Source organism: Syngnathoides biaculeatus, chromosome 4, assembly GCF_019802595.1.
Source record: "Syngnathoides biaculeatus isolate LvHL_M chromosome 4, ASM1980259v1, whole genome shotgun sequence".
NCBI lineage: Eukaryota > Metazoa > Chordata > Actinopteri > Syngnathiformes > Syngnathidae > Syngnathoides > Syngnathoides biaculeatus.
In genome coordinates this window covers 7,019,822-7,042,683 of record NC_084643.1, presented here as the reverse complement: position 1 = coordinate 7,042,683, position 22,862 = coordinate 7,019,822, and the positions used below count along the sequence as shown (strand labels likewise).

The window sequence follows — 22,862 nt, the reverse complement described above, 5'->3', positions numbered from 1 at the left end:
GCTCTCACCCTGTACGCCAGATCCTCTTGTAAGTCGCTGGACGGCGCGCTGATGTTGGACTGCCAAATGGTTTCCTTCAGACTGCAGCCGTACATGAAGACGTTCTTCTTTCTGGAATGGCCGTGGAAGTCGCAAAACACCTGAGCGCAGAGACGCACACAAAACCACATCACGGCTTACAAAGGCGCTGCCGAAATCAGCGATTCCCAACCAATGTTCTGCCGTGGCACATTAGTGTGTGATAATTGGATGGGATGCCTGTTTTCAGTTGTCTATGTTTTTGTATCTGTCTTTTTGAAAAAAGGAAATCAAATCACGCCACTGCCCGGAAGTGTCAGTCCAACAAACCATTCTTAATGCTTAGTCAATTGTAATTGTAATAATATCTGTCTCGTCTGTTGGAACAAGCAACAGCACAACAAGTCTCGGGCATTGTGAATATTCTGCTCCGGTTCAATGTCCCCCACACTGTCGAGCGGCTTGTTTTGACCGGCAATATGGTGCTGTGAAAATAGTGACGTCACGTGGACGAGCTCTATTCACGGCGTGTAGCACAGGTGTCAAAGTCAAGGCCCACGGGCCAGATGCGGCCCATCGATTTGTTATATGTGGTCCGCAAAAGCAAATCATGTGCTGACCTAATGGTTGTTGATAAAATTGAAAATATCAGCAAATTGCTTTAGCTTTTAATAACACTGAGTCATTGTGAGCATTTTTTGTTACCAATCCTATAATAGAATAATAGCTTTGTGTGCACCTAATGAGGCGCAAGTACATTTTGTAAATCATTTGAGAGAAGCTCACCATTCTTGCAATACATGGACTTTTTGTTTTGCCGAGTGTTATGAACTTTTCCAATTGTAATGTACGTGCCTCGGCCCAATAGAGGTTGGAAAAGACTCTGCCCTAAATAATATTGCCACATTGATCCTATAGGAGATGGTACCAGTGGTGCTCGTTGCGTATGTGCCAGGTACTGCAACAGGCTCTTGGTGTGGTAGATGGTGGGGTGCAGCTCAGGATTGGGGTTCTGCCACTGCCGATTCAGATCTTCCCCGCTCAGAGAACAACGATGACTAAAGCAAAACAAAAGCGCAATTTTTAAAAGCCGCCGGTCCGGCCCGAGCCCCCGTTTGGCACAGCTCGGCGCTCACTTTCCATTGACGACGCCGTCAGGGTTGAGCATGGGCACGATCTTGAAGATGTAGGCCTCCCTCAGGGTGGCCGCCAGCAGGCTGCCGCCCATCAGGAACTCCAGTGTGCCTTTCATCACCCAGCTGGCGTTGGTCTCCCCGGGGTGCACTCGGGCCGACAGGAAGATGAATGGACGGTTTCCTGCGGAGAGGGATGGAGCCGTTTTTTTTTGGTACGGTTTGCCTTTCGAGAGGAAAGCTGTCATTTCTACGAGGACCCAAAAAAAATTATAGCATTGCAAGATAAAATGGCTGGTTGTTTGATGTAAATAAAGCTGCAGCTTCGCACAAAAAAGAAAAATTGCAAATTGTTGGAGAATGCCCTTGCAAATATAGGACAAATCAGGTGCTAATACTGTGAATAAAGTTAGCATTTTATGTGTGTCAAACCAGAATGTTATGAGAAAGAATGTAATAATAAATCATTTTTGACCATTGCATTAATAAACTTGAGATTTTTTTCCATTTTAAGTGAATTAAGTCTTAATTTTAAGACAAATGAGTTGTAATACTATGTAAAAAGTCAAGAGTTTTTATTACTAATATTATAATTTGATGAAAACCATAGTCACAATATTATCAAAATAATATTTCACGGAAATTAGGACATAATTTAAGGACAAATAAGATTGGAGCGTGACAAGAAAAATGTCAATTATTACACGAAAACAAATTCACAAGTCATTAGAACATTGATGATACTTATATATATAAAAACAGAAACATTTTATTACAACAAAGTTGTGATTTAAGGAGACAATAACAAATTGTACTGCAAAGAGAATAAAGTTTTAGGACAAAGGAGATGTAATACAATTTGCAACAATTAACTATATATACATATATATATATATATATGTATATATATATATATTTCATAATTTTATATGAATTTTTGGACAAATAAAATTGGAATGCTACAAAAGAAAACTTTAATTTTACTTATACAAAGTCATAGGTCCTTAGGATATTACTTAAAATAATACATGAAAAAAGAAAACTATTATGACAAATTCCTAATTTTAGGACAAATAAATACATAATGCTACGTTACAAGAAAAAAAGTTTGAACCTCAGGTGAAAAAATTTGTAATATTACAAGAAAATGTAAATCATTTTAAGAGAACAGGACTTTCACTAGAAATAATAATAGAATGGATTTTTTTTTTTTTTTAGGAGAATAACAAATGTAATATTGTGGAGAAAAAGCTCACAATTTTACATGAAGAAAGTCAAAATGTTTAGGAAAAATTTATGTCCTAATATGGTGACCAAAAAAAGCAAAGACCAAAAGAGACAAACAAGATCTGGTAGGCTTGACTCACGAAACTGGCAGATGTGATCGCTGGAGTTGGACTCTGGCATGGCGCTGATGGTGAGGAGCGGGCAGCCGTTTCCTCCGAGCGTCTCGCACAGGACGTCTTGTCTCAGGTAAATCTCGGGCGCCTTCATGGCTTCCAGCTTTGACAGGTGCATCTGCCAAGATACCAAGATGCCAAGACACGTTAACATTTCGTACCCTGGAAAATCTGCCAAGACTGGCTGAGGCGTGATAAAAAAATACAATGAAAATACCTTTAGAGAGGAATACGTGTAAGGGTAGTGATAAGAAAAGTAGCACACGTCATCCTTGTGGCTGAAGCTGGTGCTGAAGGTCATCGTGTAGTACGACTTCCCTTTCTGACCGCCGGTTGCCATGGAACTCCTGGCAAAATGGTTCCTTAAGGAGAAAACCTCACATGAGTGCCTTCAAAAGTGGAGCAGAGACATTGGTTTTTACATTTGATTTTCATGACTGTCTGGATATGAATGATGATTTGTGATAAACGGTGTAATTTTAGCAGAAATTAATCAGCATGGTATCAATTAAGAAAGTCATTTGATCAAAAATGGAGCTTTTGCAACCCACGAATTTCCAAGAGAGAATCATTTCTTAGATTCAGGGGAAAAAATCCAGAATAAGATAAAAATATGGGATTTATTGTGAATAAACTCAGACATTGTAGTTGGAATATCCATCCATCCATTTACTTAGCCGCTTATCCTCACAACGGTCGCGGGAATGCTACTGCCTATCCCAGCTGTCAACGGACAGAAGGCGGGGTACACCCTAAACTGGTTGACAGCCAATCGCAGTGCACATGGAAACAACCAACCAGTCACGCTCACAATCACACCTAGGGGCAATTTTAGAGTGTTCAATTAATGTTTCATGTTTTTGGGATGCGGGAGGAAACCGGAGTGCCCGGAGAAAACCCACAAAGGCATGGGAAAAACATGCAAACCCCACACAGGTGGGTCCGGGATTGAACCTGGGACCTCAGAACTGTGAGGCCAGCGCTCTAACCTATTTTTCACTATATTGCAAAAAAAAATAATAATAATAATTGGAAATTTCTATTAAAAAAGTTGTGTTTTAAAATACGTAATGTGACAGCATGATGAGAAAAAAATATATTTTACTCCAAGTGAACAAAATTTCAATTTTAAGACAAATTTGTGACATTTAAAAAGTTACAGTTTTATCTAAACAAAGCCATTATTTGAGGATTTTTTTATAGAGAAGAAAGTTGTAATTTTAGGTCAAATCTTTTATTATTCCAAGTTTTAAAAAAAAATCTACATTTTATGAAGCTGAATTTGTCTTTTTGTTTCAAATAAAATTGCAAAATTAAAAAAAAAAAAAAGGTAATAATTGGAGGTAACCAAAATTTTATTTTAGGGGAAATTGCCTCATTTTACAAAGAGTGGATAAAAAAACATTTAAGTGAACAAAGTCGTAAACCTAGGACAAATATAGTTGCAAAATTAATAAATTAAGAAATATATGAATTTCATCAAAACAAAATTTTTATCTCGGGACAAAAAAAGTAACGTCACGTTAAAAAAAAAAAAATTAATTTCAGGTCAATTAAGGTTGTCAGAAAAAATTATATGAAAACAAAATTGTACTTTTTGGCCAAATAAATAAATCTGTAAGTTTATACAATAAAATGGTTAGCTTAGTTCCTTAAGGCAGTTAATTTTCGGGGGTGGAGGGGGCACTTGTAACAGATTTCATGAGAATGTGCAGGTGTACCTAAAGTGGGAATGAGTTAATCATTGAATTTTTGTCACTCTTGTCTGTTTGTTTGTCTTTTGTCACTCTGTCTGTACGAGTCCGACCTACTTATAGTAACAGATGTCTGATCCTGTTCTGACCCAGCGAGGCCTGCCGCTGATGGCCTCCTGGACTGAGTACATCAGGACCTGCATGCCTACACACACACACACACACACACACACACACACACACACACCACACCACACACACACACACACACACCACACCACACACACACACACACGCACACACATTAAGATACACACGTCAACATACACGTATTAACAGACATATACTGTATATATATTGTACACAGTGGTTCCTGACCCGGTTTATTTTTTTCGATGCAAGCCCTCATTAATTAAAAAAATTGAGGTACGACTGCTATATGTTGGTCATGTGTGAAGTTAACTAACAACAACCAGCAAGTTGGCAGATAGTGAATAATTCTTCCAAAGGAGGCTTTAAGCTGTTTATCGCTCCTCCAGTTCAAGTTTAATATCAAACTAAACAAAAAACAAAGACAATTACAAGTTGGTTGAAGAAAATAGCCACATTGGTTTGCTTTGAGTGAAGTAAGTTTCGCTTAATGCTAACAAACAATGCAAACCCCAATGGAAGAATTATATTGCTATCCAACAGTTCTGAGAACCTAATGTTTCTTTTTTTTCTTCTTAAAAGTATTGTTTTTGGGGGGGGGGGCTAGAAAGGAATTATTGCATTTCCTTTCAACTCATTGACGAAAGATGGTTTCAAGTGTTCCGAGTTACAAGTGTGGTCATGGTATGAATTAAACCCGTATCTCAAGGCACTAGTACTTTGCAATTACAGTGAGGCCTTGGTTCTCGACCACAATCCGTTCCAGAAAACTGTTGAAGAAGTGATTTGTTTGAAAACCAAATCAATGTTTCCCATTACAATGAATGAAAAAAGAAATGTGTTCCAAGCCTAAAAAAAATTGTTTTTTTAAAGCATTTGTTTAGCTTTTCCTGATAATAAACTGCATAGCAGAAATGCATGTACAGTTTAAATACTTTATATAATAAAATAATTGAAGAAATATATTTATTTTTTGCTGAGAATGTATGCTTTAGGAGTAGAGTACGCTAGGCTGGGAGTGCATTGCCGTATCTGTAGCGACTCGCCCCCAGCCTTTTAAACTTTTTTTATTAACAAAAGTGCAGAATAAGTTTAAACAAGCAACTTGCCTTATATAGAGCCACGATTGGGGGTTAATACGGTAGGTAGTCCTCCATAAGAAGAAAAACAACAGTCCCTATCGGGACACGTTTGTGTACAGAGGCTGCGTTATACAGAATAACAAAAGTGCGCTGGTTGCACCGTTTTTTTTCGGGGGACATTCAAATTGACAATAACAAAACGTGTCTTGGGTGTGTCAACTGCTTGCGGCGCGTGCATTCTATTATTTCCGAGTTTTTTCTGGCTGTTCGAGTGCCGATTTTTCGTTCGAAAACAGAAGCATAAAAATCTACAAATTTTCGTTCGAAAACCAATTTGTTCGGAAATGTGGACCTTCAAGAACCGAAGGCTTTACTGTACTTCATAAGAAAAAGGAGGAGTGGCAATCTCACCGTAGTTGAACTGGCTGTTAGACTTTTCGCAGTTGATGATGTTGAAGCGGTACATGGTTCCCACACGCATGCCACTCACTTCGAAGTAGAACCACTGGTGGTGGTGGTTGCTGTTGATGTCTGAGTTCAGAATCAGATCGTACTCGTACCTGCGCAAACATTTGTATCATGTACCAGCTGAACAAAACACCATGTCGTCAAAATGACGGGGTTTTTTTTTTTTTTTTTGCACCCTTACTTCCTGATCTGGATGGCCTTCCTGAGGTTGCCAGACTCAAATTTTGAGTTGAACCTCAGTGTCTCGCCGTCGCTTTCAATCACGGGACATCTAAAAAAAAAAAAAAAAAAAAAAAAACCTAAAATCTGACATTCAGACTTGATCCAAAAATAGATGTGATTATTATTAAGAATAAAATGAACCTGGGCAGGTCGAGGTCGTAAACAACTCGATCCATGATGTCGTTTGGGTGAATCAACCTCTCGATATCCTGGAATATTTTAGACCTGCATGGTTACAGGAGCAGAATTATTTTTTGTGTGTTAACAATGAATTAAAAAAAATGTACAAAAAAATGACACCAAATTTTCAACAACTGCATTTGCTCACCGCTGTACACCATACAACCTCTCCAAAAGGGGCTCCCGATAGGTGGGGGCGACGTGTCCAAAGTAGTCCGGGTAGGCCACCTCGGTGTAGTGCGGCACAGACTTTGTCCCCTTGACCATTTCCACATAAAGGTCCAGGTCGTGCAGCGGGAGAAGCTGAGCCGTGTCGGGCACCTCCAGGACGGATCCTTCGCCGCCTTCATCCTCGCCGCCCTCAGAGCCACAGTCTGATCCTCCTCCTCCAGTTCCTCCTCCTGCTGCTGCTAAACAGCGAATGGCGATGCCCTCTAAAAGCAGAGGGGACTGGGTGGGCTTCGGTGCACCGACGGGGGATCCCTTTTGTTTGACTCCCGTCTCATCAGCATTTAGGGTGACATATTCGGGGGTTTGTAACTGTTCCTGCTCCGCCGCTTGATTATGTGGCTCCTCATTTTTGCTGAAGTCCTCGGCCAACTGGGTAGCATCCACCTGAAGAGGAGGAATGGTGGGTTCGGGAGCAGACGGTTTGCCGACATTCTGAGCTGTCGCCGCAGCAACGTGATCCGCGGACAGCGCCTGAGCTGCGGGCACGACGATGGGCTGAGCGGGTTGAGAAGATGATGTAGTGGGGGAGTTAAAGTTGTAACCCTACAGGGGAGGAACAAGGACAATGTTACTCTCACTTGGTCACTCCACAATGTTGTTCACCATCCACTGTGGTCATATTCTAGGAAGCTATAGTTAAGAAAATAAGTATTTGAACACCCTGCTATATTGCAAGTTCTCCCACTTAGAAATCACAGAGGGGTCTGAGATTTTCATCGTAGGTGCATGTCCACTGTGAGAGAGATAGTCTAAAAAGAAAAATCCAGAAATCACAGAGTATGATTTTTTTAACAATTTATATGTGTGAGACAGCTGCAAATAAGTATTTGAACACCTGAGAAAACCAATGTTAATATTTGGTACAATAGCCTTTGTTTGCAATTACAGAGGTCAAACGTTTCCTGTAGTTGTTCACCAGGTTCGCACACACTGCACGAGGGATTTTGGCCCACTCCTCCACACAGATCTTCTCTAGATCAGACAGGTTTCTGAGCTGTCGCTGAGACACACCGAGTTTCAGCTCCCTCCAAAGATTTTCTATTGGGTTTGGGTCTGGAGACTGGCTAGGCCACGCCAGAACCTTGATGTGCTTCTTGCGGAGGCACTCCTTGGTTTTCCCTGATTGTGTGCTTCGGGTCATTGTCATGTTGAAAGACCCAGCCACGACCCATCTCCAATGCTCTGACTGAGGGAAAGAGGTTGTTCCCCAAAATCTCACAATACATGGCGGCGGTCATCCTCTCCTTAATATAGTGCAGTCGTCCTGTCCCATGTGCAGAAAAACACACCCAAACTATGATGCTTCCACCCCCATGCTTCACAGTAGGGATGGTGTTCTTGGGATGGAACTCGTCATTCGTCCTCCTCCAAACGTAGTGAGTGGAATTATGACCAAAAAGTTTAATTTTGGTCTCATCTGACCACAAAACTTTCTCCCATGACTCCTCTCAAATACTTATTTGCAGCTGTATCACACAAATAAATCGTTAAACAATCATGCATTGTGATTTCTGGATTTTTTTTTTTTTTAGAATATCTCTCTCACAGTGGACATGCACCTATGATGAAAATTTCAGATCCCTCCATGATTTCTAAGTGGGAGAACTTGGGATATAGCATGGTGTTCAAATACTAATTTTCTTCACTGTAAGTCTGTAAATGTCCTGTCAAAAGATAACATTGGGATTGACATACAGACCTGGAAGTCTTCAGACAGCTCCGCAAAAAACCTCTCATAGACTCTTAACTCTTCGTACGGTCGGCTTGGGATCTTTTGGGGGTGCAGCTTGTTTAAATCCTTTTCAATGTCGTCATTCTGTTTAAAGGTCCGTACAGGATATTGGCATAAACACAAATTCAAATATGTAGAGGCAAGAAAAAGAAAAAAGTTCCAATGCGAGAGTCACCAGGGAGCGGCAATCCTTCTCATCTTCCTCGTTCTCCGTGTCGTTCTCGGTGTCTGCTTCCGTGTCCTCGTTATCGTCGCTGTCATCCACCACGTCGTCCACTGGCGGGGCAACCCATAAGCACAGCGTATCAATTAATACCCTTAAAATTGGCACATCTCCTTTGTTTCTCTCCATGAATATATTATTCTCATGAGGGATTATCATACCAAGGGGTCTCTTGATATGACGAGCAAGCAGTCATGATCAAATAATATTTTTTGAAGAAAGGGGAACATTTCTTCAAGCACATAACAATGATGATGCGTAACATGACCGAGTACGAGTAGGAAAATGTTGATGTCGCTGTCCTCCTGATTAAACTAACAAACAGAAAATACTAACAAATTTGGTCTCTGTTGGGCTATTTTAGAACCCACGGGTTGGATTGACTTCGGGAATCTTTGGTTTCCTTGATCAGGGCATCTAACGGCCTCTTTTTGTTCTCTGTGACGGCTACAAGGCTGTAGATCATGTGTCAAACTCAAGGCCTGGGGGCCAGATCCGGCCCGCCACATGATTTTATGTGGCCTACGAAGGCAAATTATCTGTGTCAACTTCCATGATTCTTGTAAAAATCTGAACTAAATTTTCCAATCGTCATTACTGGTTAGCGCATTGGCCTCAAAGTTCTGAGGACGGGGGTTCGAATCCCAGTCCCGCCTGTGTGGAGTTTACCTATTTTCCCCGTGCCTGTGTGGGTTTCCTCTGGGCACTGCGGTTTCCTCCCACATCCCAAAAACATGCAGCATTTATTGGAGACTCTCAATTGCCCCCAGGTATGATTGTGAGTGCGGTTGTTGTCTGTCTCTACGTGCCCTGCAATTGGCTGGCAACCAGTTTTGGGTGTACCCCACTGATGATAGCTGAGATAGGATCCAGCACTCCCGCGACCCTCATGAGGATAAGCGGCTCAGAAATTGGCTGGATATATCATAAATGATATTGTTGAGATATCAGCATTTTTTTTTTTTTTACCAAACATGAACAGTGGTTGAAAAAACCCATTACCATTGACTTTTGATTCCAAAACAGGTTCATAAATGTCGTGTGTAAATGATGAGGTGATTAAAGATTTTTAAGGTTTCGCACTCATAGCAGCCCTCTGGGGGAAACCGTAACTACAATGTGGCCCGCGATAAAAAATTATTTTCTCACTCCTGTTGTGGACTCTTCCAGTGTGTAAAATGCATAGAAATGCATTTTAATCCCACTTTAAGGGCCTTGGACTTAGTGTAAAAGTGTTGAAAATTTTCTAAACATTTAACATTTGCATTACTGTTAAATGTCAATCATAAAACCTGACAGAGGAGCACCTTAAGGTCATCATAACACTCTTACATTCAAAGTAGTGTGACTTAAGTCTTTCATGAATGCGTTATTACAGATACTGTACCTGTTCATGAGTTTAGATCAATGTATCGGTACATCCGCAAAGATCCGACAAAGGAGTCTTTGAGTGAAGACAAGTCTTATTCTTATGCGGAAATTATCTTTGAGAGGATGAAACAAGCATGACATGATATATGTGTCATGCTTGTTTAGTGATTAGTCATGCTAGTTTGATGAATGGAAAATGTTATTCTCTGCTTGTCCGGAATAGTCTTACCCTTCTTTAAGGGCTCGCTGCAGACCTGAGCCTGAGTTCTTCCTGTAAGCGTAGCAGTGTGTGAGAAGCATTACTCGAGTCCGCGTGTGTCCATGCAATGAGGTGTTGAAATCGACGTCATCCCCCTGACGGGATGTTTTTGCGGGTGTTTTCTCACCTCCTGGGGGTTGGCTGTAGAGTTGCGCGACCGGCCCTGAAGCCAGCACGTGCTCCAGCTGGTAATGGAAGGCCGACTTGATGGTCGGCAGAGGCAGGCGGTTTTTGGGGAAGCACTTCCTCATGATGAGGCTTGAGGCGTTGACAAGAGGATCCAGGGTGCGGACAGAAAGACATTCCTGGAAATATACCACGGTGGAAATGACGCTATTCCAAAAAAAGCTAGGGATGTTCAGTTTTCAGATGAAATTTCAGTGTGAACTTCAAACGCGAGAGGACTTCATTAAACTCTTTCTGTGTACCGAGGCTTATAACCAGCGCCGCATCACTGCATAAACTGCAGGGTTGAAAGCGTGTGGAAAAAAAGTGGCGGCTTGTAGGCTGGAAATTACGGTATATCGACAGGAACAAATTCAAGTACAAAGCCAGGTTTAGCTCGATTTCCTATGACTATAGTATAGTAATTAATAACATCTAGGCAATGAATTCTGGGATCGCATAAAGCCATTGCTTAAGGGAGGAAATTGCCTTAAAACGATCGTGCACTGGTGTAAAATGTCTGGATGGTGACTTCAAGTGGCCCAAAAAAATACATTCAACCATCCAAATGATCACATATTGGCATTGAATTGGCTTTATGACGCTTTTAAATTGATAGAATTTGTCCCAAAAAATTGGTCAGTACTTTGCATTTGTAGTTGCGGTTTTCAGAAATTTAAACACCGCAATAAATGAGGATTTGCTGTAACTTTTTTGTGCGTAGCGTTCCTTGTAGGCAAGAGAATGTGTCGCCTGTCGTTTATTCACTTCTACTCACACTTGAAGAGTTGTAGAGAATGCGCATGCCATCAGCCTTGGTGAACGCCCGCCTGCCCAGCTTGATGTTGGTGACGTTGCGCAGGCAGCTCAGCAGCCCCTTACGGATCACCGTGTGACGATGCCACGTGTCGTTGCGGTGCCAGTCCAAGTACAGCGCCAGCAGGGTGGACACATAGCTGCCCTCCACTGCCCGCCGAGCGTTTGTCTCTGAATGGAGGACGAGAGCATATGAAGAAGGTATAGCGCCATGAAAAGGTCATTTCTCAGGCCCTGATTTCTGATTTTTTACAGAGCTTGGCATAATTGTCACAAATGTTTTGGATAATCAAAACAAAGTAATTATGTAACAAAGACCCAATTAAACAGAAAATTCTGTTTCTACTTGATGTTTTTATTTATTAATGAAAAAAAAAACAACCCATATTCTCCTAGGTAAAAAAATAACTGCCTACCCACCCTTTTGTTAAATAATGTATGTAACTCTAATTAACACCCAGGACAGCTATCTTCAGTTCCACTCGCCAAACTATCAGATAAGATGGATCAAGAAAAACACGAACATACTACTGGTCATACAGAGCTCGTGCACGTGATGTCACCATTTTGACGGCGCGTACACGGACGTGTGCTGCAGCCACACGTTAAACTTCGGTAAACCTCTGAAGTTTGAAGCCTATCCCAGCGGTTTATTTTCTTTTTTTAAATACGAATTGGACTCATTTGAGAACAAAGCATATTTTTTAAAAAAGTCTGTCATGGAGAGGTTTACCAAAGTTTAACGTGTGGCCGCAAAACGCTTCATGTACGGAGGAGCCGACTCGCTGTTTTTTTTTTCCAATCATAGTCAATGAATGCGAGTTTGTGTCAAACCAGGGGTCATTTATTTAAATATTGGAATTCGTATTGAAAAAATCTGAGTGGCTCCATCACTATGTGGGATTTATTCTTGACTGAGAACAGATCCAACAACAAAGTATTTGTATGCCTCCAGACTTTACTACGCTTTCAAACTCTTCTGTGTAAATCTCTACGACTTACTCACCAGATCCATGTGTAGATCCAGATGTCCAAGACAAACGGAAGCTGGGTAGTAGTCCAATTTCTTATCTCTTTTCGTTTTTTAAAACAGCGACTTCGGTATTAAATATGAGTCCTCTATGCCAAGTGTCTCTCATTTTTCAATGTACCTTCATTTATTATCACCTTCTAAATGTTTAACGGTATCGTACAAAACTCTGGGCCTCGTGCTAAAAGACGTATTTTCGTGCCGTCTCCAACCGACTTAGCATTGAGGAAAGCCTTGCTAGTGACTTTGGTGACGTAGGTGCATGAGCTGTATAAAATGACCGCAGCCACAAGACCTCAAAACACAAAAGAAATTCAAGAACAATCAGCTGCAAAATCATTTAGTTTGAAAAAGCTAACAAGGCCTTGGAGCTCCAGCAGGTCATGGTCAAAAGAGCAATGAAGCAGAATTTCAGAAAAATGGGAAAAGTGATGGATCTACACCCGTGCATTCAGGCTTGGTTTCTTGTTTGCCCAATCAATCTTGTGCTAATTATCAATCAAGGAAGTTGCCTTGAAAGCCCAGCCCCAGTCCAGAACAGCTCGACATCAGACTGTCAAATTACAGCGGCATAATAATGAAAGCTGTGCACTTGGTACGTAATCAATACTCACTGGATTTCAGGAGGGCAACGAGTGCATCCACGGCGACCCTGCAAAGTCAAACACAGAGAAGAGAATTTCAAATGCAACTTGCTTGTTATTTCTTGTACTTTTAAATGAGCATTATTACAATATATTGCCACTGTGCAGGCCCTTCTCTTCATGTATAAGCGAAACAATTTGCTTATTTACAACAATCATTTGTCTCCTTTAAGTGTCTGTCTTGCATGTACGTACTTGATCAGGCTCGTGTTCTTCTTGCTGTACGGTGCCACAATCTTAAACATCAACTCTATCGCTCCGCTTTTACCCAGGGATATGGCGTTCACCACTTCACAGAGTGCAGGTGAAAACAGATTTGTTGTTGTTGTTGTTATGCAGGTAAAAAAAGATTTTTTTTCTTTGTCATGAATAGTTAATGAAAATTGTGCAAAGTCGCCTTTGACTTACTGTTAGCTGAGTAAACCCTGAGAACCTGCAAGCAGGGCAGGAGCAGCTTGACGTTTTGGAGGTTCTTCTTGACCAGGTTTATTGTGACGTTCAGAGCGCCAGTCAGTCGTGCCTTCACGCCCAACTTCCTGTCTGAAGACACACACACACACACACACACACACACACACACACACACACACACACACACACACACACAATCTGAAACCCAGATGACTTCAGTATACAACAAAAACAAAGATATTGACCTTGCCGTTCCAATACTTTTGGAGGGGACTGTATGAATCATATGGTCTCTTTTTATTGGTCAATTTTCCCTACTTTGTGTGGGTCTGGAACATATCCCCCATCATCGGTGAGTTCATTGTATAATCTTTGCAAAACACCAAATAACAATGCAGTGTAATATGACTACAACCAATCCAATATCATAATTTATTGTGCATGTTGTGCATTTTTTCACCTAAAATTTTCATCAAAAATCAAGGGTGCGTATTATAAAATAACTACAAGGAAATGAAGAATGTTTGTCACGTCGTATAGATTTTTTCCTTGGGATTGTAAAAAGTACAGTACCGTATTTTCCGCACTATAAGGCGCATCGCATAATAAGGCACACCTTCAAAGAATGGCCCATTTTAAAACTTTTTTATACATAAGGCGCACCACATTATAAGGCACATAGAATAGATGCTATAGTAGAGGCTGGGTTTACGTTATGCATCCATTAGATGGAGCTGCACTTAAAGGCTCAATATTGATCCATATATATTATTAGGCGGATTATAAGGCGGACTGTCTGTTTTTGAGAAAATTAAAGGCTTTCAGGTGCGCCTTTCAGTGCGGAAATTGCAGTACTTTCATTTCAATAGATGTAATGTCGAATGTGGCAGGCGTTGGCATCACAGTTCTGAGGACCAGAAAAACCACATGTAAGCACTTCAGGACATGGAAAAGTGGCCCAGTTTCCAGAAATGGAGAAGGAGCTGGAGAAAATAGTAGCAGAACGGAAGGCAAGTAGCGGCGCAATCCACAATGTAGAACGTTGAAGGTAACATTATGAGTCCATATTATTTGAAAAAAAAAAAAAAAAAAATACAGATAATACATCTTTTTTCGAGTATGGAAACCATCAATTCTATGGTACTTATTATACATGGGTAGAAGGAAAATCCTTGGCAGTGGAAGGGCAACTTTACTTGAGAGTATTATACAAGGGAAATTATGCTATGCATATGGTATGCTTACTGAGTGTAACCAAGAGTGTATTATACCAAGGAAATTATGGTATGCATATTAAGTGTATGTCCTACCTTTCGGGCCCACCTTGGCCAGTAAGGCGTGAACCTGCAACATGAGCTCCTCGTTGGGGTGAAACTCTTTGTTGGCAGTGATGAGAATGCGGAGTAACACTGCTGTTCCTCCCTTCGATACAAAGACCCCAACCCTGCGTCCTTTGCCTAAACCAGAGAACAGCAAGCTCAACTCTTTTTTTGGGGGGGAATAACAAGAACTAGTAACGGTAAAACAGTCCATAAAAAAGGTAGTGAGGGATAGAAAAAGTGTAAAATGCAACAGCATGACCAGTAGCAGGAGATGTTGTTAATGAGAAATGGATCACAAATTATCCCACCAGGCACCCACCAATTGATTATTATATAAAAGGTTATTCATCATTTGATAGCCTCCAGCTCATGATACAGACTATAGAAAAGATGGATAGGAGGATAGAAAAAAAAAACGTGCAGCTGGACTCACCCAAGGTCAGCAGCTCACTCAGTATGCACAGGATGTTCAGGATTGTTTGGATGTCCCGAGTGTTCTGTCAAGAGTCACATCATCATAAATTAGCTAACAAAATATCTATACGTAAAACTTTTTCATTCATGGTAATAATACCAAAATTTCTTGTGTATAATGAGTATTTTTGTCAAAAGAAAATCTTCAAAACTCAATGGTCTGTATTATACACAGGTGTAGTAAACGTTAGAAATTTCCTTCTCAGTGAAATGACGTATATAAGTAAAACTGTTGTAGAAAATATGGCGCGGTGGAGGATCTGGTGAGAGCGTTGGCCTCACATTTCTGAGGACCGGGGCTCAAATCCCGGCCACGCCTGAGTGGAGTTTGCAAGTTCTCCCCGTGCCTGTGTGGGTTTTCTTCGCGCACTCTGGTTTCCTCCCATATCCCAAAAACATGCAAGATTAACCGTACACTCTAAATTGTCCCAAGGTGTGATTGTGAGTGCGACTGTTGTTCGTCTCTTTGTCCTCTGCGATTGGCTGGCAACCAGTTGAGGGTGCATCCCGCCTCCTGCCCAATGGTAGCTGGGATTAGCCCAAGCATTTCCGCGAACCTTGTGAGGATAAACGTCTCATAAAATGGATGGATGTTTGAGAAAATTCATAAATTCGTTTTAAATCTTGTGATGCACTACAACTCATATACCACAATGTTATATGTTCAAGTAATGAGGCTGTGATGCACCCGAGTGTTCATTTTCGACATTTTGGATTTACAGAGGTACTTTTAAGCTAACGAGGTCATGTATCCGGCTAACAGGTTCACTCTTTGGGCATGATAATAAAAAAATACAGTGGGTTGGGTAAGTGGGTCAAGGAAGATAGGGTACCGGCTTTGGAGGCAGGTCGTGTAGTTCAGTCGGTAGACAAACAAAATGTCACAGACTCAGGTGCAATAAGGGGTGTCCACTGACCTCAAGTGAAGAAAGGATGACTTCCATGCCGCTGGTGCCTTTGGACATCATCTCCTTTGACGTTTTCTCTGCAAGACGAACACGACACACACAATTTTGACAAAAACATTGGGAAATTTGTTTTTTTCTTCAGTCATCTAACGAACATTTTTGGATTCACAGAGGAGAGAACGTATACACCCCAATTCGGCTAAATACTTGAAGCACCTTTTGCTTTTATGACAGCATTTGATCCTTGCCCTAAGAGTTCTTCAATATGCCAGATGGATAGGGCAACTATTGCATGTCATCCCATAAACTTTACCATTGGATCTAGTTCTGCGTTCTGGCTAGACCGTTCTAAAACTGCCTGTATGTCTATCAGGAGCACCACATAGAACAAAAGTAAAACAAGGCAAATCTATTATGTTTATGATGAGAAATTATTTTTGTGTGTGCACACAACAGTTAACACAATTAAACTTTCATCTGAACAAATTATATTTTCACAAATACTTTTGGAAAACAAAAAGGCTGGTGTAAAATCACCCCAAATCGGCATTTAAATTAATCTAATGGCTGTATTTATCTATTGATTCCATTATATTTTATTAATTTGTTTGGTTTTCCTTTTAATTGCTCCCATGTATTTGCATTCACTCTGGAGCTATTTGACTTTTGGCTTTGAGTGCGACGCTTTGCCCGCTCTGATGAGTGTGGTATTACATTTTACCAAGGGGGGTGTGCCCCGCAAAGTATGTGAAAGCCTCACTAACAACCAGGCGCGCAACTGACGTGTAGAGACAGCCACAGCCTCCGTGCGCATTGACCTTTTCGAGCATGTCAGTCATACCAGACTTTTTGAGGGGAAAAAATTGCCAAAAACAAGGTGGAACCGTTTACAAGCACATCCACGAGCGATGAAAAACAAAAGCGTTTAGCCTGAGAAATATTCCCTGACAGCTATTGCATGCATCATGTGATTAGAAAACTCAAAGAATCTCAGCGGTATTAATATTCTCCACAGTCAAACCGTCAGCATCATAAAACCTGAATTGTCTCACGAGTGTAAAAATAAATGGACCTTAAATGACTTTGTAGTAACTTGAATGACAAAAGCGTAACACGAAGTAGACTCAATTACGACTGTAATGTTACGTTTAATTGCCATGCAAGCATAAAAACAAATTAACCACTGTAAAATGTAAAAAAAAAACCAACAAAAAAAGTTGTGTAACAAAAAAAAAAAAAAAACACGAGTCAAAACACATCAAGTCGATATTGATATTCATTGATCTGAGGACTCGTGACATTATGCACGAATGCAGTTTAAATTACCATGTTTGGAAAAATTCCTGTTTTCAAAACCCAGATGACCTGCCACTGACATTAACACATTATTTTCAGAGTAAATGCATATTTTTTACGTTTCTTTTATGGGTGATGTTGTACCAAAATAATAATAATAGTACATTTTGCATTTAATATTTGTTTTCAATTGACACTCGTATTTTGCTTCTCCGTACGTGAATACAACAAATCATCTGTGACTATCACGTACAATATTTTGTAGAAATCTAGTTAAATCTAGCTCTACCTGCAAAATCTTGGCACTCGCTGGAGTACTTCCCAGTGTAGCGGTTCTCCATCGATACGTCCTCCAAAGTTTATTTTTTGGGGGTACCTGTACGTCCAAAGTGTCCTGACACTGTGCACAGAGCACTACAACCCACGTAATCGCGCCTGCACAAAATATACCACGTGTTGCTATAGAAAACTTATAACATAACCTCACACATTTTTCCCAATCAACACCGAGGGGCAGGAGGAGGGGGGATAAAATGACAAACGACTTGAATGATGTGGTTCCAAAGACACGTGAGATGGCCCACAAAAAAAAAAAAAACCTCACTGTGAGTGCCCAGCGTAACCCCGGTTGTTGCCCTCTGAGACGCGCACACTTTAAACATGAGCCCAGCCTTGCGTGTACAGTTACAACTGGGCAGATCGGTACCGGCATCACACACTTGTATTTGTCTGTGTGTGTGTGTGTGTGTGTGTGTTGGGAGTCGAGAGGAACAGCTGAAAGAACAGCCTGGGGGAGCAAATGAGGGTGACAGACAAGACATTCCGCGGCGCCTGTTCGTCATGGGGAGGGCGGCATGACGATGTTCAGGAAAAGTGACAAGTGCAGTCGTGTCCTCTGGGGCTCAAATTGTCACGTTGGAACGCATAACGAGCACTGAGCAGCATCTTTGATCAGCGTCTTCAACTATGTTAACCTAAACCTAAAAGGTTGTACAAATTCAACCAAAATCTTCAAATGGAAAAAAACGCAACAAAAAATTAAAAACAAGTTGGGCTATTGTGTGTGTGAAACCGGCATTTAAAGGGTTAACTTCATCAGTGTGTTGTGCTTGTTCTTTAATTTTTTGTTATGGTGATACCAAATGGAAAAAAGTAATAATATAAGAACTGTTGCCCCATGATTTGAAGAATATAAAACAAAAATAAAGAGTAGTAATACATGAATGAATCCTAATTAAATAATTTACAGTAGTGAATTTAAATAGATTGATTTAAGAAACTCAATGGCAGCGATCCAAAACAGATTACCGGAAAATCCTGCTGTTGGGGGGGCCTTGTATTGTACTGCAGAGGGCATGCCACTAGAGGTCAGTAAACAGCCGTGGTAGTAATAGTGGATGGTAGAGACATTAACATGAGAATACTTCGGTATGTATCCGCAATTTAAAACGACATGTACTACTTAAAGGTCCACTGTCATGAAATGCATGATTTTTAGTATGTTATTAATGAAAAAACGGCAGCTGGGATGGACCCATCTGTTTTTTTACCACAAAACATGATTTTGACGTATATGGCTTTTTGTAACTCCCGCCAGGATTTGTTTTCGAGAGGAAACAGGAAGTGACATACAGTGCAGTAGCGCCCTCAAGTGGAGTCGTTTATTTCTATTAGTTTTACCTCCGGGAAGGTAGCTCGTTTTTCCTTCGTGTTAGCCAAAATGCCGGCTCGTTGCATTGCTGGATATTGCTCGAACACTCGGGAGGATGGATTCGCTCTTCATACTTTTCAAAGAGATCCGATTCGTCATGAAAAATGGATTGCACAGGTGCAAAGGACGGGAGCTTCGTGGGTTCCAAATGACAGGTAGGAGTGTATACAGCAACTACACAAAGACAATAGTGGGGTGTGGGGTGGAGGGGGCGTAATCCGTAAATCAGGGGTGTTAAATGTGTCGATGTGCGCATCGGAAGGCTGCCATGCAGCAGCCGCTGAAGGACGGCCTCTGCAGGCCTTGTGGATCGCCACTGGCTTTGTCGACAAGGCCGAGCCGGCATTGTGTAATGCCACCGACCTTGTCGACACGGCTTTGCCCGGGGTGGCCCATCTTGGCGCCGAGCCGCCACGGAAGTGGATCAGACAGGGAGGCGGTTTTGGCTGCGGCGTCGTAGCCACGCGTGGACGGGAAGGCAGTTTGGCCGTGGCGTCGTTGACGCTCACAGGCAGCGTTGTTTTTATCACCGCCGCACGGAGGTGGATCGGACGGAGAGGCGGTTTGGCCGTGATCCGCATATCATCTAACTATGGCTCGAAACGATAGGGAAATGTTGCCCCGGTCACTTCACTGCATTGTGAGATGCTCTCTTCTTCGAAAAGAGCTTCCCTGTCACAAGGGGCGTGTTTGTATCCCATGGAAGGGGCCACAGCGTGTTTTCAATGGCGAATGTCCCGGGTGACATCACGAGCAGTACATCCTGCCAATTTGGCGACCATTTGGATGTCGAATGACACTTCTGCAACTTTACGCATGGATTACGCGCCCTCCGCTCATGTTTATTTTTTGTATACACATTGAAATGAATAATGTTATATGTATTTTTCATTACAATATCTATTTACAATGTTTATAGGGATGACGCTTGGGCTTTAAGGCTATGTGTGTTATTTGTGTAGTTTTAAGGGTGTGTCAAAAATATCGAGGCCTAGTTCAACTTTTTCCTACAGGATAGAACAACTTCCATACCTTCATTCACACTTGCTGAAGCAAAACCAGTAGCTCAGGTTTCAGGTGTGTTTTCCTTCCCATTCATGTAAAGGCACCATATATATATGCGCTTCTCAAATGTCCAAAGAATTCTGCCACTAGCCACACCTGAGTCGTCTTCTGTTTGAATTGACTTCTTCCCTATGACAGTTGCAGATACTTGTGGGTCCCAAACGCTCAGGTAAACTTACCATTCTGTCATTTGACAAAAGGAGAAACAAATGGGTAAAAGGCTTGAATTTTAATTGATTGATGACAGGCTTGTGATCTAAAAATTATACTGGATTCATCCTCCTCGCCTACATTTGAAGTATATCTGGCGGCAACCCCCAAACGCAACACCGCTTTGTCATTATTTTCAGTTCAAGTCGTTAGCAGGGCCCCTTACGCCTGTTGTTTACGTACATTATGAAAAGGTTTATATTGCAGATTCATCATTCTTAATCGCTCACCCTGCGTCTGGATGAGATGCAGGAGCTTGGAGGTGATCTGCCGAGCCGTCTCGGGATCCCTCACCATACCGTCGCCGGTGATCTTCTCCAGCTGGGCCAGCAGGATCTGCGCTCTGGAGTTGCTGGGAACGCTGGAAGAGAAATGAGCGCGGGTGTCAGCAAAATTGAATTACCTCGGCTCCTGACTGCATTCCTGTGATGTGGACAAAGCACAAATTATTGAACGTGACTAAATTATTACACTCCATCGTCTCCGCTTTCATCTAGCAGCCCTCAAACTGGAAATCAGTCTCCAAGAATGCCTTGCAGATATCAATGCTGCCTGCTCCTTGATTGAGCAAATTCATACACATGCTAACGTGAGCGTAGCCTGAACTCTGGATGCTGCAGAATTATGTTCCCGAGTCCCGACTTTGCTGCCCTAACTCCTCTTGTTTCAAATTTAAGACTGTGATATGGTAAGGAAACCACTGTCGTCCGCCATTTTTGTTTGTTAGCAAGTTTTGTTCTAATGTATGCCTTCAAGTCAGTGTTGGATTTTTTTTTTGTTTGTTTTGGGGTCGGGGCAGTTTTTGTACACTACTGATGTGGCTACATTTGGTTCTGTAACTGTTCTGTACTTTCAGCCGTACTCAACATGCTATTTTCCAGTGGGCAAAACAGAAACTAAACAAGTATACTGTACTAAAAATAGTACTTGGTTTTTAAAGTGCCGAGGAGAACTAAAGACACGTGCTAAATTTAGCTTTGCCTGTTGCTGTGTCTTAGCTCTGGATGCTACAGTATTTTACTCCTCAGTCTCCACTTTACTGTTGCAGTCCTTAGTCTTCTCTGGATTGGAATCTTTCAGAGAACAAAAACAGAAGAACCTTGTTGTCCTCTGTTGTTGTTAGCATCTCTTAATCCAACTGGTGTAATCAATACAGCGCATTTTATCACAGTTTCCCTTTTTCCCATGAGATGGCATTCCATTGACAGTATTTTCCACTTGCAAAACGAAGTACGGGGAGTCCTCGGGTAAAGGCGGTCTCGACCTAAAACGTTTCGACTTTGCAACGGCCATCCCCTGTCCGCCATTTTGTCTGGCTAATGCTTGTCCGTGTTTGTACGCCGGGAGTATCTTGCATCTTTTGCCCTCCTTTTTAGACATTATGGCCCCAAAGAAGAAAGCTGTGTCTTTTAGCAATGGTTCTTCAGCCAAAAGAAAATCCATTACCATGGAAACAAAGCTCAAGATTATAAAAAGATTCAAGAAAGGAGAGACACCAACACCACCAAGGCTTCAGTCGGTCGACCGTGGTAACAATTATTAAAGACAAAACCTGTATTTTAGCGCATGTGATGAAGGGTTCCTTTCCTATGTCGGATACGATGATCACAAAACAAGGTTCTTTGATTCTTGTCGAGATGGAGAGGATGGAGGACCAGGTTCCTTTGCAATAGCTAAGCACAGCCTCCCTTTCTTCTTCTCCATTCACCTCTCAGCAGTCATGCTAAGTACATCGATCTTGATTATTTCAATGTATTTGTTTTTTTATACAAAGTATTTTGATGTAAATTCTGACTTTAATGGTGGAATCCGAATTAAGTCGAAATTCGAGGTAAGTGGCTACCTTACGAATGGATCTCAGTCGTAGACCGAGGACTCCCTGTACTGGAAATAGCTCCTGGTCTGCAAGCAAATGAAGTCACAGAAACTCCTGATGTGCTAGTCGCTCATTGGTTGAGCAGATTTGTCAACATTGGAGGGTGTTGGTACCTCCATTATGCTGCAACAGTCCCGAGTCTCCTTCCAAACTAAGTTTCTGATGTAAATACAGGAGAATCTTGCTCTCGCTCCTTCTTGTGTGTCCGTTTTTTCCCAACTGATGCATTCAATGTTATGTGTTTTTTGGAGTTACTACTGAGTTTTGTGTAAAATCAACTGCGCTAAAGATATCGGGTGGAGTGAAAACACGGACACAGCAGTGCTTTCATCCATTCATTTGGGTGGCAGAATGTTTGGGGGCGGGAGGATCCCCAAAATGTCCATTGAGCTACTTAAAGGTAATCTAAGGCTAGCCGTTTAGAATTGAGTTCTATTAGTTTAACCCCATCCATCCATTTTCTGAGCTGCTTATCCCCCTGAGGGTCGTGGGAGTGCTACAGCCAATCCCAGCCGTCATCGAGCAGGAGGCCGGGTACACCCTGAACTGGTTTCCAGCCAATTGCAGCGCACATAGAGACCGCCAACAGTCACACCTAAGGGCAATTTAGACTCGCCAATTAAGGCATGTTTTACTCCACACAGGGGAGGCCAGGATTTGAACCCGAGTCCTCAGAACTGTGAAGCAAACGCTCTACAGCTGCACCGCCGTGCCGCGCAGTTTGGCCCCGTTCAGCTTAAAGATGGCACAGTCTCCAAAATGACCCTGCAG

At 41.8% G+C, this 22,862-nt stretch overlaps 1 protein-coding gene across 4 annotated transcripts in view; it reads right to left on the bottom strand.

Moving 5' to 3' along the window:
• Positions 1–22,862, bottom strand: part of agtpbp1 (ATP/GTP binding carboxypeptidase 1) — a 37,294-nt gene that overhangs the window by 8,526 nt on the left and 5,906 nt on the right. For 2 of the 4 annotated variants that reach the window (XM_061816713.1, XM_061816714.1), the window contains exons 3-24: positions 20,446–20,576; positions 15,943–16,010; positions 14,985–15,048; positions 14,540–14,686; positions 13,227–13,358; positions 13,014–13,107; positions 12,789–12,826; positions 11,107–11,315; positions 10,291–10,468; positions 10,134–10,175; positions 8,486–8,586; positions 8,278–8,394; positions 6,496–7,121; positions 6,309–6,392; positions 6,127–6,216; positions 5,889–6,037; positions 4,363–4,450; positions 2,769–2,913; positions 2,519–2,669; positions 1,155–1,335; positions 947–1,076; positions 9–140 (exon numbers count right to left, since the gene is read on the bottom strand). In XM_061816713.1, the coding sequence (XP_061672697.1) occupies positions 9–140; positions 947–1,076; positions 1,155–1,335; positions 2,519–2,669; positions 2,769–2,913; positions 4,363–4,450; positions 5,889–6,037; positions 6,127–6,216; positions 6,309–6,392; positions 6,496–7,121; positions 8,278–8,394; positions 8,486–8,586; positions 10,134–10,175; positions 10,291–10,468; positions 11,107–11,315; positions 12,789–12,826; positions 13,014–13,107; positions 13,227–13,358; positions 14,540–14,686; positions 14,985–15,048; positions 15,943–16,010; positions 20,446–20,576 (3,097 nt within the window). The remainder of the gene's footprint in view (positions 1–8; positions 141–946; positions 1,077–1,154; positions 1,336–2,518; positions 2,670–2,768; positions 2,914–4,362; positions 4,451–5,888; positions 6,038–6,126; positions 6,217–6,308; positions 6,393–6,495; positions 7,122–8,277; positions 8,395–8,485; positions 8,587–10,133; positions 10,176–10,290; positions 10,469–11,106; positions 11,316–12,788; positions 12,827–13,013; positions 13,108–13,226; positions 13,359–14,539; positions 14,687–14,984; positions 15,049–15,942; positions 16,011–20,445; positions 20,577–22,862) is intronic. The other 2 variants (XM_061816716.1, XM_061816715.1) reach the window with 1 other exon arrangement.